Source organism: Procambarus clarkii, chromosome 59, assembly GCF_040958095.1.
Source record: "Procambarus clarkii isolate CNS0578487 chromosome 59, FALCON_Pclarkii_2.0, whole genome shotgun sequence".
Taxonomy (NCBI): domain Eukaryota; kingdom Metazoa; phylum Arthropoda; class Malacostraca; order Decapoda; family Cambaridae; genus Procambarus; species Procambarus clarkii.
The window spans coordinates 22,926,838-22,941,327 of record NC_091208.1 but is presented as its reverse complement, the minus strand read 5'-3'; the positions used below and the strand labels follow the sequence as shown (position 1 = coordinate 22,941,327).

The window sequence follows — 14,490 nt, the reverse complement described above, 5'->3', positions numbered from 1 at the left end:
TGAAAATTAACTCAATTTCAATAATACATGCACACTAATACCTTCGTTTATGAATTTAATCCATCCCCAGAGACGGCTGGGAACGGATTAACCCGAAACAAATTTTACCATAAGAAATAATGTAAATAGAATTAATCCACTCCACACTCCCAAAAATTTCAACTTCAAAGTACATTTCATACATTATAAACACAAATATTTTGAACTATAGTAGAGGAGTACCTCGGATTAAGAATTTAATCCGTTCCTGGAGACGGTTCGTAACCTGAATTCGTAAAAGCGAATTTCCCCATAAGAAATAATAGGAAATGAATTAATCCGTTCCTGACTCCCCAAAAACTTCACTTCAAAGTAAATTTTAAACCTAATTCACCCAAATCTTCACTACAAAAGTATGTTCAAGTTATTACTTACCTTGCTGATGACTCCTGTTGGCGTATGGAAGATGGTGAGGTGTTACTGTTTGGAAGGGGAGTTCCCCTTCCATTATAACATCAGGCAGTGAAGATTTCTCTGGAGTGCACTCACTCTCTGGCATGTTTTGAATGCATACCACTAGGTCCTGGTTGTGGCTCACTGCTTGATTTTCTCATAAGAAAACGTTCCATTGAAGATTGTTTTTCCCTTCTATGCAACACTTGTCTGTAGTGAGGCATTACATTGTCATTGAAAAGATTAATGCAATGACCTACTACAGCTTCTTGGCAACTACAGTGCATATTGTTGACATGGATTTGTTGTACTGCCTCGCTAGTACAACAACACGAGTACCATTTTCATGCTTACGAATGATCTCTTGTCTTTCCCTCTATGGTCATTCTCACATGTGATTTCTTGCCTTCAACCTTACCACTGGCTTTCTTGGGACTCATGGCAAGATATATAATAACAATTTTTATGGTCAAATAGCCAAAAATCCGAAAAGAAACTGTAAATCCTTGCGAAGAATTCAGGTGGGCTAGTCACTGGGCGCGAGGCACTGGTAAACTGAGACACAATCGCCGTGCCACCACGCACGAGGTCGGCCGTACGTGTATCAACAAACTCGTATCCCGAGGTAAAGTTCGTATCCCAATTCAAATTTTCCAAACCAATCGGGCTCGTAACCCGAAAAGTTTATAAACAGGGGCGTTTGTAAACCAGGGTACCACAAATCAATAAAGGTAAGCTATATCTTGTACATACTATAGTACAAAATGTGTGTGTATTATGTATGAAATGTATTTTGAAGCTAATATTTTTGGGAGTGTGGAACAGATTATTTAAATTTACATTATTTATGGTAAAATTTGTTTCGAATTGTGAATTTTTTAATTATGGTTTGTCACTGGGAATGGATTAAATTCGTAGTGTAATATTAAAATAAGGCACCACCCCACCAGGTATACATAACAATGTTCTACATGAGACTATGCAAATACAACTCTGTAGACAATCCTACCTGAGGTAAATGTTTAATTTGCTGTTTGAACTGAGTCAGTGTGATGATCTTATGTCCCACCGGATGAGAGTAGCGTACAGGTGTGGGCTGACTTGGAGTTGGAGTCTGAAAAATCGAGCTTTGAGTGAACACAAAAAATATTTGTTTCTCGGCAATACACTTGGCTGTCTTCTAAGTCAAGACCCTACTGACCTCTGGTTAAGATCTGGCACTTTTGGGGTAAGTAATTATTCCAAAAAAGCACAACTGGGAAAAAAATTTCTTATCCCCATTACATCATACATGTGATTCAGTCTAAACAGTAGCTAAAATCGTGCATGGCATAAACTGAAAATTCTTTCTGGATGCATCCTGACTTCAAACAGACCACAAAGTCATAACCTAGTTATCTGTCAAATGACCTACCATGTAACTACCCCTCGCCTTCACAAGGAGGAGAGGAAGTGACTGAATTTATTCTATGCACAGTAAAATCACCCATAGAAATTGAAATTGAAACAAGTTTATTGAGGTAAAATACACACAAAAGGATGAGGTAGCTCAAGCTATTCTCACCCCATTCAGTACATCGTGTAAATCACCCATGGTTCAACCGTGTAAGGGGGGAAAAGGAAAAGACAAAAATGGCATGGAAAAAGTATAAGGATATGGGTAGAGAGGCAAGGTACTTAAGAGAGCCAGACATGAGGACATCAGAATCGGGAGAGCAGCAGAGCAGTAGTCTGAAAATAAAATTGCAGCAAAAACAGTGTCGCATAGCCATATAAGGAGGAAAACAACATTACAAGACCACATGCTCAGACTATTGGGACAGAGAAGAACACTCAAGGAGTATGACAAGGTGTATGAAGAACTCATCAAGAGGTTCCAGGTCTACAAACTGGATCCAGATTAAACAGATTACTTAAAATTAATGTGAAACAGTACTGTACTAAAAGCCACATTTGCTTATAATGTAGTTTCAGTTATTACCGGAACTCTAATCATAAATTGGGCCACTACCAAGGCTTAATGTGTGACTTTCAGCTCCATATACTGGTAAATAAGTTTTGAAATGTTCACATTAAATTTACAGCAACATATATTGTTGTAAATTGTGTAACTTAATGTTGTTGTTGTAACTAAAACTGTTGTTGTGCAACTTACTATTTGAGGTTGTTGTGGCGTTGTGGTAACAGTAACGTGTTTTCCTGTTGCCATAATCTTCCGGTATTCTGTAAAGAGCTGCTGGAGACACGCTGTATCCTGATCAGTCTTCTTGTTCTGGAGAGCTTGGATTTGTGAATGAACTTTCTTTAGAGCCTAAGGGGGGAAAAAAAAAAAAGTTAAAAATTGCATTCCATTTTCTATGAAGAGATGTGCAAATCTTCCATAATGTACTTGTAGCCATCTACAGAATACCTGCTTCTGCCACTCAACAGGAGCCGAGTACATGTAGAAGCCTAACAATGGGGCAATATCCATTTAATTCAATGATTCAATCGACTTGAGAATGGTCCAGGACGGACCGAAACGTCGTCGTCCCTTCACCTTCTAGTGTGTGGTCTGGTCAATAGCCATTTATATTGCAATCCATCCTCCTGAAATGATAGTACTGCAGCACTTATAGCAACTATTTCGTGGAAAGTACCAATATGTAGTGCCAAAAGTTCACTTTTTTGTACTTTTAATTTTCAAGTCCAGAAAAAGTACACACACAAGATTACTACGACTGTGAAATATGGTTTAAGACGACTTAAAAGTATGCCACCAGACTAGTCCCAAAACAGAGGTACTCGTATGAGTTACGAGAATTAAACCTTGCATCCCTGAATGACACAAGAGATAGGGAAAACATGATCACCACCTATAAAATTCTCAGAGGAATTGACAGGGTGGACAAAGACAAACTCTTTAGCACAGGTGGACCACAAACAAGGGGACACAGGTGGAAACTAAGTACCCAAATGAGCCACAGAGACATTAGAAAGAATTTTTTCAGTGTCAGGGTAGCTAACAAATGGAATGCATTAAGCAGTGATGTGGGGGAGGCTGACTCCATACACAATTTCAAGTGTAGATATGATAGAGCCCAGTAGGCTCAAGAACCTGTATACCACTTGATTGACAGTTAAGAGGTGGAACCAAAGAGCCGAAGCTCAACCCTCCACACGTACAACTAGGCGAGTACCTATTGATACTCATCACCGATTCTTGTTAAAATGTACTTTTTTGTTTTCAAATAAATCCATCCACTCTCCCAGCACCACATACTGTATATTCTTTGAACAGAATATGTTCAATTAGTGTTCAGTACCATAGCCAATACAGTCTTGGAACACTGTACAGTAATTGTACACAATATGTTATTAAATTCATCATTGAAACCATCTATAATGAAGAAATCTAACAGTTGAAGGTTAAGTACTGGAAGGGCAGTACCTCCACGTGCAGAGCAGAGCGCAGCACGACACATTCTGCCTCTCACAGTCACCTGGGCCATGTTCCACACTGATAGTACTCACCAAGCTCGCCCCATCCACACAACCACTTAACTTATCTCCTTTTATCACCAACGTTACTCAAAATTATGATATCAAATCAAGACAAAATTGTGATCTAAAATTAACACAACATTATGATATCAAATTAACAAAGACACTGTATTACTTATTATGACCAATAACACTACCGAGTAAATTTCAATTCCAAGACAAATTGATATAAACATCATTAGCATTACATGTACAATAGGTTATAATTAAGGAGAGATGTATCATCTCCAGCTTACAAAGTGGTAAGTGCCACAGCTCATGATGTCTCTGCACAGGAGCTGTAATCATTCTATCTTCTCATACATGTTATTACTACTAATAGTATTATACACGAGATTTGTAAATTTACATTGGTATTAACGATGTGCCACTTATCACAGTATCAAGTAGTGAGCCTGGTGAAGACGCCGCCACATACCTTGCTCCTTATACATAAATTGTGTTTCTTACTCTTACTTCACCTTCTTATTTTTAATGAAATTGTTCCTAAGAAGGTTACCTCGAGGTACTTCCGGAGCTTAGCGTCCCCGCGGCCCGGTCATCGACCAGGTTGATCAGTAAGTGAGCTCACCTCAACTGACTGATCAGTAAGTGAGCAGTTACCTCACCTGATCAACCAGGTAAGTGAGCCAAGTCCAACTCTCAACATGAAGAGATGCTCTTAAAGGTAAGGGGAGCCGGTCGGCCGAGCAGACAGCACACTTGACTTGTGATCCTGTGGTCCCGGGTTTGATCCCGGGCGCCGGCGAAAAACAATGGGCAGAGTTTCTTTCACCCTATGCCCCTGTTACCTAGCAGTAAAATAGGTACCTGGGTGTTAGTCAGCTGTCACGGGCTGTTTCCCGGGGGTGGAGGCCTGGTCAAGGACCGGGCTGCGGGGACACTAAAAGCCCCGAAATTATCTCAAGATAACCTCAAGAAGATACATGTTCAACTTCATGATAGAAAAAATTAAAGAATTATAATTTGATAAATAGTTGTTCTAGACTGACTTCCCCATTCTTAATTCTCTTGTACAAAGCTTTTTTATTTTTTTTGCATACTGTATAAGTTCTTTAGACCCTGGTTATCCATTTAGGGTCATTATTATCAATCTAATCAATGTATAAGGTACACTACCTTCCTGAACTTTGCTAAGAACATTTTAAAACAAGTTATAATTTGAATCTACTTTGTAATCCTGTTACATCACTCACATTCAGGTTCAAGAACAACCCAGTTCCCATGTTTGGTCTGTCCAATCTATCTTTTCCAGTAAATTTCTTGGTATTCCCATACCAGAAAGAGGAGCCCAAACTAGGCAAAAGACCCAAACAAGCATACACAACTGAGCAGCTGGTTAAGGCAAAAGGGTGATGCACAGTCTATCAAAATGACCAGAAACAAACCACACCGTAAAAGGTGAAAAAAAGTCCAGAATAGGAGAGGCGAGGGGGGACTGGTGTGGGTCACCTCCGCAGCATAAAAGGGCACAAAAATGAGCACTGGAAAATCACAAGCTAGTTCAGAACATACCTAGGGGCACAAGGTCCCTGCAATGACCAGTTCCATGAGGCGGAATGCCCAGAAAAATAAACATGTAAAAACTACTTTGTGTCCTCATTGAGAATACCTCATTCTAGTGGAATCCAAACTACACGGAAAATGTGCCTAATTGAAGGTAAAGTATCTGCGTATAGTCCCCCACATTGTATAATAATAAGAGTATTAACCCCTAAACAGTACAGCCATTTAAAATTATAACAAGGTGTGCTTGACTAAAAATAGTTAACAAATCAAATGGGAAAAATCCCACATGGCAATTTAAGCAGTGTAAGAGTTAGCTATGTAGTGTATATGGCATCTCATCTGAACAAAGTCACATTAATAAATATAAATAATGACACTTGCCATACACTTAAAAGTAAATTTAACATAAGAATTAAATCTTACCTCTTGATTTTGTTGTGAAAGTATAAGGTGCTTGACTTGTTTAAATTGCTGCTTAGGCCCAGTAAATACTACTCCTGAAGGTGGATGAGATGTGGTGGCGGTTGTTACGGTTGGTGTGGTCGGTGCCGACGGCGCTTGAACTGTTGCTGTGGCAGCACTGGTTATGGAAGGTATGATAGACACTGGAGGAGCAGCAGAGATGGTTGGCCCCACTGCAGATGTATTATCACTCTGGACACCAGTTTCAACTACAGAAAGCGGCAAGGCGCCAGGAGGGGTAGAGCTTCCAACGCTTTGAGATACGGTTTTAACGGCAGGACCACTAAACCCATTAGGTATAGGCGTCAAACACAGTTGCTGTTGGGTTCCACTTGTACTGGTACACGTGTTCGACTTTAAACGCTCTTGTAAACTCTGTTTAACCATCACTGGACTTGTAGTGGATGTTGAAACAGATTCAGTCTCTCTATCTTTCTTTTTCTTTTTATTAGATTTTGATTTATTTTTATTATTATCTATAATATTTTGACCTCTTTGAATAGTAGCAACATATTCATTCTGAAAGCTGAGAGTTTTATTACCGCCTTCAACATTTTTGGTCACAAACGAACACTGATTACTTGTTTGACTAGGAACATTATCTGGCTGCAACGCAGTTACAATCTGGGAATGGCCTCGCGACACTGGCACACTTTCTGCATTAGTATACGTTACACTAGGTTGTGGAATGAGAGCAGAGTTGGAAACGAACTGTTTGTGGCTTATAATAGCACCAGACACAATATTGTTTGTAGCACTAGAAGACGCAATCACAGCAGAACTCTGAGGCACTTGGCTAGCTTGACTGGGCACCAGTATGCTAAGAGGAGCTGGCGAGGAAAAAGTTGTACCAGTAGACACCATACCGTCGGGTAAGCTCATAACACCTCCCACACTAACCACAGTGAGCATAGGTCCACTATCTGCAACAGACACCTGCACTGAAACACCCGATTGCTCCATACTGTTGCCATTTCCTGGATGTTGCCCTGAAAACAATGATGTGAGAAAGGGTTGTCCATTGGGTGCATGAGTTGGCTTTTCTGAAGCAGGGAGGTGCAGTGCCTGTAACAGATGAGTGTTCTGAGCTACCCTACAGATATCTGCTCCTGTTTGGTTCTTGGTTGTTATTTGAGTTAACTTAGAAGCAGTCTGTTGTAACTGAATATGCTTAGTTTTTGTAGTGACACCTGCACCATGAACCACAACATTGGAAGCAACTTGTGTTGGGGGAGTCAAGAGCTGAGTGAAGGATGGTAAGGAACCCATGGTAGGAAGGGCATTTTGCCCAACCACTCCCGTACCTGTGCTGCCGGCCATGACGGTAGGCATTCCACAGCTCATCACATTAGCCACATTCCCACTACTGGCTACATTGCATATGGAAGATGTCAGTCCCACACTTGCTCCACTGATCACCTGCACCTGTGACTGGCACGAAGGTATCATCAAACCCCCCACCTTGAAATAAACAGAATTACAGTGCTTAGAAAGTATCATTAACCAAAGAATACAAAAGATAAACAAGCATGTTCATATGTACACACACACACACTGTATAAACATACCTTTCTGCCCCCTTCCCCTATGCATGCCATTTGAATTTATTCTTTCCTGTTGCTCCTCAACCCTCTCACTCACTACCCTCCCTTCACACTCACTACCCTCCCTTCACACTCACTACCCTCCCTTCACACTCACTATCCTCCCTTCACACTCACTACCCTCCCTTCACACTCACTATCCTCCCTTCACACTCACTACCCTCCCTTCACACTCACTACCCTCCCTTCACACTCACTATCCTCCCTTCACACTCACTATCCTCCCTTCACACTAACTACCGTCCCTTCACACTAACTGTCCAAACTCTCACTCACAGGCCAACCTCTCACTTACAACCCAACCCTCTCACTTACTATCCTTCATTTTCATTCACTATCATCTTAATTGTCTTTCACTCTCATTCTACAAAATCATTTACCATTCTTTGTACTGTACTACGCATTTTACTAAAATTGCAAGATAACAACATATGCACTAAAGATATCAATATAAAAGAAATATCAACATTAACTCCCCAATTACCTGCACTTGAATATCACATTTTAGCGTTATTATTCTTACAGAGTACAGTACTACTCACATTATTACCGTCACTCGTATTAAAATTGTAATCTATAACAGTTTATAACAAGTAACTATTTCTAATTATGCTCTTACCTGGGTAGCTGTTCCTGTGGGGGTTCCAAGATGAGCCTTGGTTGGATCAGAGCCCAGGATAAACTTGCCACTAGGATCCAACGTGAAACTCATTCCACCGTGCATGCCAGCATTGGTCATTATCCCAGCTGATGGAGAGCTGGTTACCACTGTTCCCGTCACAAGAGAGCCGCCCATTCCCATCAGTGTGTGCTGCTGCGAGGAACCAACTACAATATGGCCGGTGTTTTCACCCGTCGTTGTATAACTAGCACCATTGTCGGGGGCGGGTAGCGATACGGGTGCTTGAGTTACCATTGCTGGATTAACCTGTGGTGGAGGTGCCGGGGCTGTGGCCTGCACCCCCTCCATTCCTTCCCCTCCTAAGCCAAGTTCATTGTCGTCGAAAAGCATCAAATCGCCAACAATTCCAGTTTCTTTTAGAATATCATTTAAATTTATTGATGTTCCTCTGCCTTTCATTTTGTCATCTTTTGGTTCTTTTTCCTTTTTTTTCTTTTTAGACTTTTTCTTTGTATTTTTATTAGAGTCTGTTATAGTTTGATGATGGGTTCCAGCCTCAGAAGCTGTCACAATGGACGCAGGAGCCACACTTTCATCTATCACAGTTTGCTTAGTGGTGGTTATCACAGATGGGAGGGAGGAAGGGAGGGAGGAGGCCAGCTGAAGGGGTGCCCCTGGAACAGACACATGAAGTTGCTGCCCACCCCCTGACATTTGTATATGGCCCATGCTCACCACAGGAGTCATATTAGAAGCTACTGATGAGGGAGCAAGTTGTAGGGGACCTGAAGTCATGTGTGGGGCTAAAGTGCGCATTGTGGCACCTCCAGCTGCTAATAAACCTTGCAAATTGACTGTCTGACCTGCTGGTACAGCTACTAAAGTAGGTCCATTAGGAGTCTGGATTTGTTGTAACTGCAGTGGAGCTTGTGGTGCTACTAATCGAATAATGGGTTGATGCCCACGTGAACCCTGTGCACCCATCACCCCAGGACCACCTAAGCCTGATGCCCCATTTGGTGGGAGCACATAAGCTGGTCCTCCCGGTCCATTGCTTGGGAACACTACAGTCTGGTGTTGACCATGTTTAGCCCCTGCATTCATCATCTGGTGCTGGCCTGTCATGGGGACCAATAGAGCTTGACCAGGTGCTCCCCCTGCTCCAGATGGCCCCGATGGTCTAACCAGTAGCACACCATTTGGTTGCTGAATAAGGATAGGCTGTTGAAGACTTGATTGAAGTAAGGAGGGATTAATAACAAACCCTCCAAGTCCTTGTTGTCCAGCCATCATTGTTGGCTGTTGTCCTGGTGCTCCTATTACAATAGGTTGCTGGCCCCCCGGTGTTACGGGACGAGCACCCATAACGGTCTTCCCTGGTGGTGGTGGAGCAGGCTGACCAACAACAGCAGCTTGTGGAGGCTTCGGTAGCAACTGAGGTTGTTTTGGTTGAATCGGTTTGTGTGTAGGGGTTGTAAGAGGTTGCCTTTGTTGAGTTGGTTGAGGTGATGACACAATTTGAATTAACTGTCCTCCTGAAACCACTTGCTTCATTCCCCCCGTTGCTTGTTGAACTCCTGGTTGAGGCAGCACCATGCCATTTGATCCAACAACCTGAGACAGGGGTAACTGAGGCATCAGACTCTGCACCATCCCAACATTTCCCATTACACCTTGAATCATTCCAGTTGGCTGTTGCTGTGATATTGTAGTAATATTATGCGTTTGTGGGGTTGGTGTAGCAGCAGGAGATGGGGTAGGTGGGGCAGGTGACCGCATAGCATTGCTATGAGGAGAGGGTGCTGGAGAACGTGTCGTGTATGGAGCAGGACTTTGTACAGCTGGGTGTGGTGATGGCGTTGTTGGATGATACGGCGAGGGGCTCGGTGATGTGCGGGGCAGTCCTGCTCCAGGAGATTTGCTCAGTACAGAAAATGGTGAAGCAGTTGGGGTTGGAGGCTGAACTGCTTGATGTAATGTGACAGCATGAGTTTGCTGTTGCTGCTGCTGAATTGCTTGTGTACTTGGTGTGACATATAATGGTGCAGAAGCTGCACCTAATCCGGATACACCACTGGTTGCCATGTGTGTGGTAGTGGCAATCAGCTGACTACCATTGATCACCTGGCCACCCTGGATAAGCTGTCCTCCATGAAGAACTTGGCCGCCTTGTATAACTTGTCCACCTTGTAATAACTGCCCTCCAGGCAACAGGTGTGGACCATGAAACACCTGGCCTCCCTGAATGACTTGTCCATTATGCAACACTTGTCCATTCGATAGCAGCTGACCAGTAGGCAAGACCTGTGTGGACCCATGTGCTTGGAGGAGTTGAGTGCCTTGTATAAGCTGAGGGGAAGCTGATGTTAGGATTTGTCCTCCTGATGTTATAACTTGGTTCGACCCACCTACAAGCTGAACACCACCTTGCATAATTTGCGGAGAGTTTTGGGCTGGAGTCTGAGATATAACCTGAGTAGTAGGTTGAGGAGTGCTTTGAAGAACACTCTGGCTGCCTTTAGTTGCTGGTGATGCCTGTGGTCTGACAGAAACAGTGCGAGGAGAGGGCTGTACCGAGAGCTGCTGCTGTGATTGTGAAGCTTGTTGTATGGAGGGATGACGAGATGCACTAGTGTTGAGTATTGCTGAGGGTAAACCATGGCCTACATTTCCAGCATTCTGCTGATGCTGCTGCTGAGGTTGTGGCTGACTTTGTGGCTGTGGTGTTTGTTGGGATGGAAATGCCAGTAGTTGCTGTAGAGTTGGATGGTCATTCTCCCTATTTCCTTCTCCTCCACTACTGTTTGGGGCTCCAACTACAAGTGGAGCCCCAGATGTTTGAAGTGCTACATTTTGCTGCTGCTGATGAGTATGCTGATGATGATGCTGATGCTGCTGCTGCTGTTGAAGCTGCTGTTGCTGCTGTTGCTGTTGCTGCTGCTGCTGTTGCTGCTGCTGCTGCTGGTGTTGTTGCTGTTGTGACTGTGGCTGTTGGTGTTGCTGTTGGTCTTGTGGTTGCTGCTGCTGTTGTGCTTGGTGATGTTGCTGGTGTGGTGCCCCCTGAGGTCCAGTGGGAAGTGTAGGTGAGGGTAGGACCTGCTGCAACACATGAGTGGGCACCTGTGAATGGTTGAGGGGATGACTACCCCCTCGCACTTGACCAAGGAACTGGCCATCGAAAACATGACTGTCTAGGCAACTGCTAACCAGCCCGGAATCCGTGGAGGAGGTCACATTGTCGAAGCGAGGAGAGTCTAAGCCCTGCCAGAGGAGACCACCATCAGTGGGAAAACTCTGCCGCCAAACAGAAAGTATTCAGTAAGATTAATTAAATCAAAATACAACATCAACATCAGTCAGTAATAAAGTACCATGGACTACTTTTTTTTATATAAATAGTGAAAACCATGCACAAAATAAAATAATACGGTACATTTAGAATATGAAAAAACCTAAAAGCAATTCAGTATCACAATACAGATTTTAAATTCAAAATATAAAATAAAATTAGAGAATTACTGGGGCAAATAAAAACAATCCTAGCCAAGAATTACCAAAATAATCTTAGCCAAGAATTATTAATAATATTTGAGAAATGCTTTGCATTAAACCAGACAATGAGTAATAAAGCAAAAAAATTACAAAAATTGCATTGGTCAATTCAACTGGCTATTAAATACCAAAACACTTACACAAAGATATTTAAATAACATATAAAACAAAGCAACAAACAAATAAATATACTGTACTCCATAACTCATTAATATAGGGAACATCCTCAAATGCACAAATACAGCTTCGAGTTATTATGAAGAGTACCTTCATGAGCCGAGCCACTTGGACACCCTAACAAGCTAGGACGACCTACTGTGTTCTCTAGGAGGAGGGTTACGGAACAGTCAAGACTTCAGACGTCTAGGCAAAAATGCCCCATGGAGCTTCTCAAACAACTCCTGAAGTCATTATGTGTGCTACGGGATGAAGGGGGGGTGGAGGGGGGGAGGGGGTCACTGGAGGTACAACCCCCTCAATCTAGCCTTGAATAATCAACAGAGCTGCATTACAAATACTGTACCATAAACTTAAGGCAGCATAAGAATTCTCCATATTGAACACACAATTACCAAACAAGATCACCAATTAGCAGCTCACTACCTCCTGTTGTTGTTTTAGATTCAGAAACTCGGAACAAAAAGTGCCAAGTAGCACGGGCTATGGTAAGTCCACAGTGGACTTACCAGGCACGGGAGCGGGGCTGTAACTCAGATCGTTCACTACCTGTTCCAGTAATCTAGTACCCGCCACCCCCACTATAGCATGGATCCCCAGACTACCTACTCTGGGAATACTCCCCCAATCTCATTTTTAGCTAAAAATGTAGTTTTCGGGTGTAGCCGAACTTACAGTACAGTAAGCATCAAGCATACAGCACACCACAAACCCTTACCCCTTCCACAACACAGCTCTAGGACCTGTTGCAAATGTCACCAAAAAGAGAGAGCATCAAATGTTGTTGATGATTCTGTGTTTGAGTAAATGACAACATACCCAAAACACTACATTTTATATTTTAGAGGGAAAGTATGATTATCAGGAAAAGATATGTGCCTTCAGCTGCAACTTAACACTTCTGAACAGACTCATTGAGACTTAACAGATATGGGCAACCAGTCAAACAATTGAAGAACTATGCAAGAATAGTCTATTTCAGCAAATGACTCACTACAATAGCATGAGGCTCAATCTGTAGATGCCCATTGCAAGTCACAGTGATTCCAGAGCCAGATGTAACAAATATAAGCATATCAGCCCAATGTATCAGTTCATTAAAACTGTATAGCCTTGAATGTCGATTAATTTGGTGTAAACTCAATCCTTGCCTTCACCCAAAAGTCAATGTAGCCCATACAAATAGGGATTACAGTACGTACTGTATTGGCAGCTACCAATGGAAATGCTGTACAGTATTAGTTTAGCTGCTTGATGCAACATAGACTGAAGTCTTATTAAAATAATTTGCCAAACCCACAAACAATTACGAAAATCTATTCTTGAGTAAACAATTGAATGAAAGAAAACTAAGATGCTCTGCCTCTCAAGTATAAGGCATACAATAAGAATTCATAAAGAGCTAGGAGAGAAAAGACAAATCTGCTAGCACCAACACCATTCCCAGAGGGATTTTACTTCGGATTACTGTGGTAGCTAGCACCCCATACTCCCTTTACCTCTGAGTGGGCCAGATTTTGGTACCAGTCTCTGGTAGTGTTCATGAATCTTAAGAGCCTGGTGTGCTATGCAAGATTTGGCAGTTCCCAGGTAGGGTAGCTCAAGGATTCACAAAGGGTGGGAGGGGCCCTCTTAGAAAAACTACAGATGCACAAATAGCAGAGTCTGGAATAGTATAAATACAGCTGTTGGCTGACCTTCAGCAAGAGAACCAAAGCAGAAACATAAGAATGAAGGTAACCACAGAAGACTTATTGGCCCATACAAGGCAGCTTCTATTTACAATCACCCAATCTCATATATATGTCTAACCTACATTTGAAACAATCAAGGGATTCTACATCTATTACGTTATGCGGGAAAGATTGAGATACCCGAGCTTAGCCTGCAAACCTTATCAAGTACAGTAAGGAAAAATGTGTAGAGAATGGGGTTTGAGGTCCGTGTTGGGAATAACGTATTTGGAATGACTTTATATGGAAGAGCAAGAAATTGGTTGTTAAGTGAAGACCTCATTTGGTGGTCACATACAACCCCAAGGAAGAACTTTTATATATAGTTTTTGTATTGTATTTTTGTATTCGAGTTTATATGGAATAAACTCCTGTGGTCATTAAGGATTGAATTGACTTTTTCTCGAGTATCCAATTATTCCTCTGTCGACTCCAGAGCCCGTTTGTAAAGTTTCCTGTGTAGTCGGTGCCTAGAATGTCTCCCGTTTGACTGTCCATAATCCTTGTCCAGAGGACATAGCAATTATTGCCTGAAGGAAACCAAATGCAGCTCAGAAAAACAAATGCATTAAAGTGATGTCAATAACAGTATCTACTTGTATTGCAGAGGATATTTATGAAATCAGTGAAGGATGCTAAGCTAACGAGTTTTATGCACACTTTCATTACATGACATATTCATACATGTACAGTACATACAACATATACAGATATGGTAACTCCAAAAATACATGCAATTATAACCTTCACAGTCCAAATCTATGCTATAAATATATTGAAGCCTATCGGCACATTTTGTTCAGTCAATGTTTGAACCTACAAGTGCTTGCAGATAATACAAGTCATCAGTACTGTA

General features: G+C 42.2%; 1 protein-coding gene across 17 annotated transcripts in view; it reads right to left on the bottom strand.

The window, feature by feature from the left end:
• Window positions 1–14,490, bottom strand: part of LOC123768251 (uncharacterized) — a 65,479-nt gene that overhangs the window by 18,060 nt on the left and 32,929 nt on the right. For 11 of the 17 annotated variants that reach the window (XM_069307016.1, XM_069307008.1, XM_069307009.1 and 8 more), the window contains 4 exons: window positions 8,170–11,466; window positions 5,908–7,407; window positions 2,588–2,743; window positions 1,442–1,546 (listed from right to left, as the gene is read on the bottom strand). In XM_069307016.1, the coding sequence (XP_069163117.1) occupies window positions 1,442–1,546; window positions 2,588–2,743; window positions 5,908–7,407; window positions 8,170–11,466 (5,058 nt within the window). The remainder of the gene's footprint in view (window positions 1–1,441; window positions 1,547–2,587; window positions 2,744–5,907; window positions 7,408–8,169; window positions 11,467–14,490) is intronic. The other 6 variants (XM_069307019.1, XM_069307021.1, XM_069307022.1 and 3 more) reach the window with 1 other exon arrangement.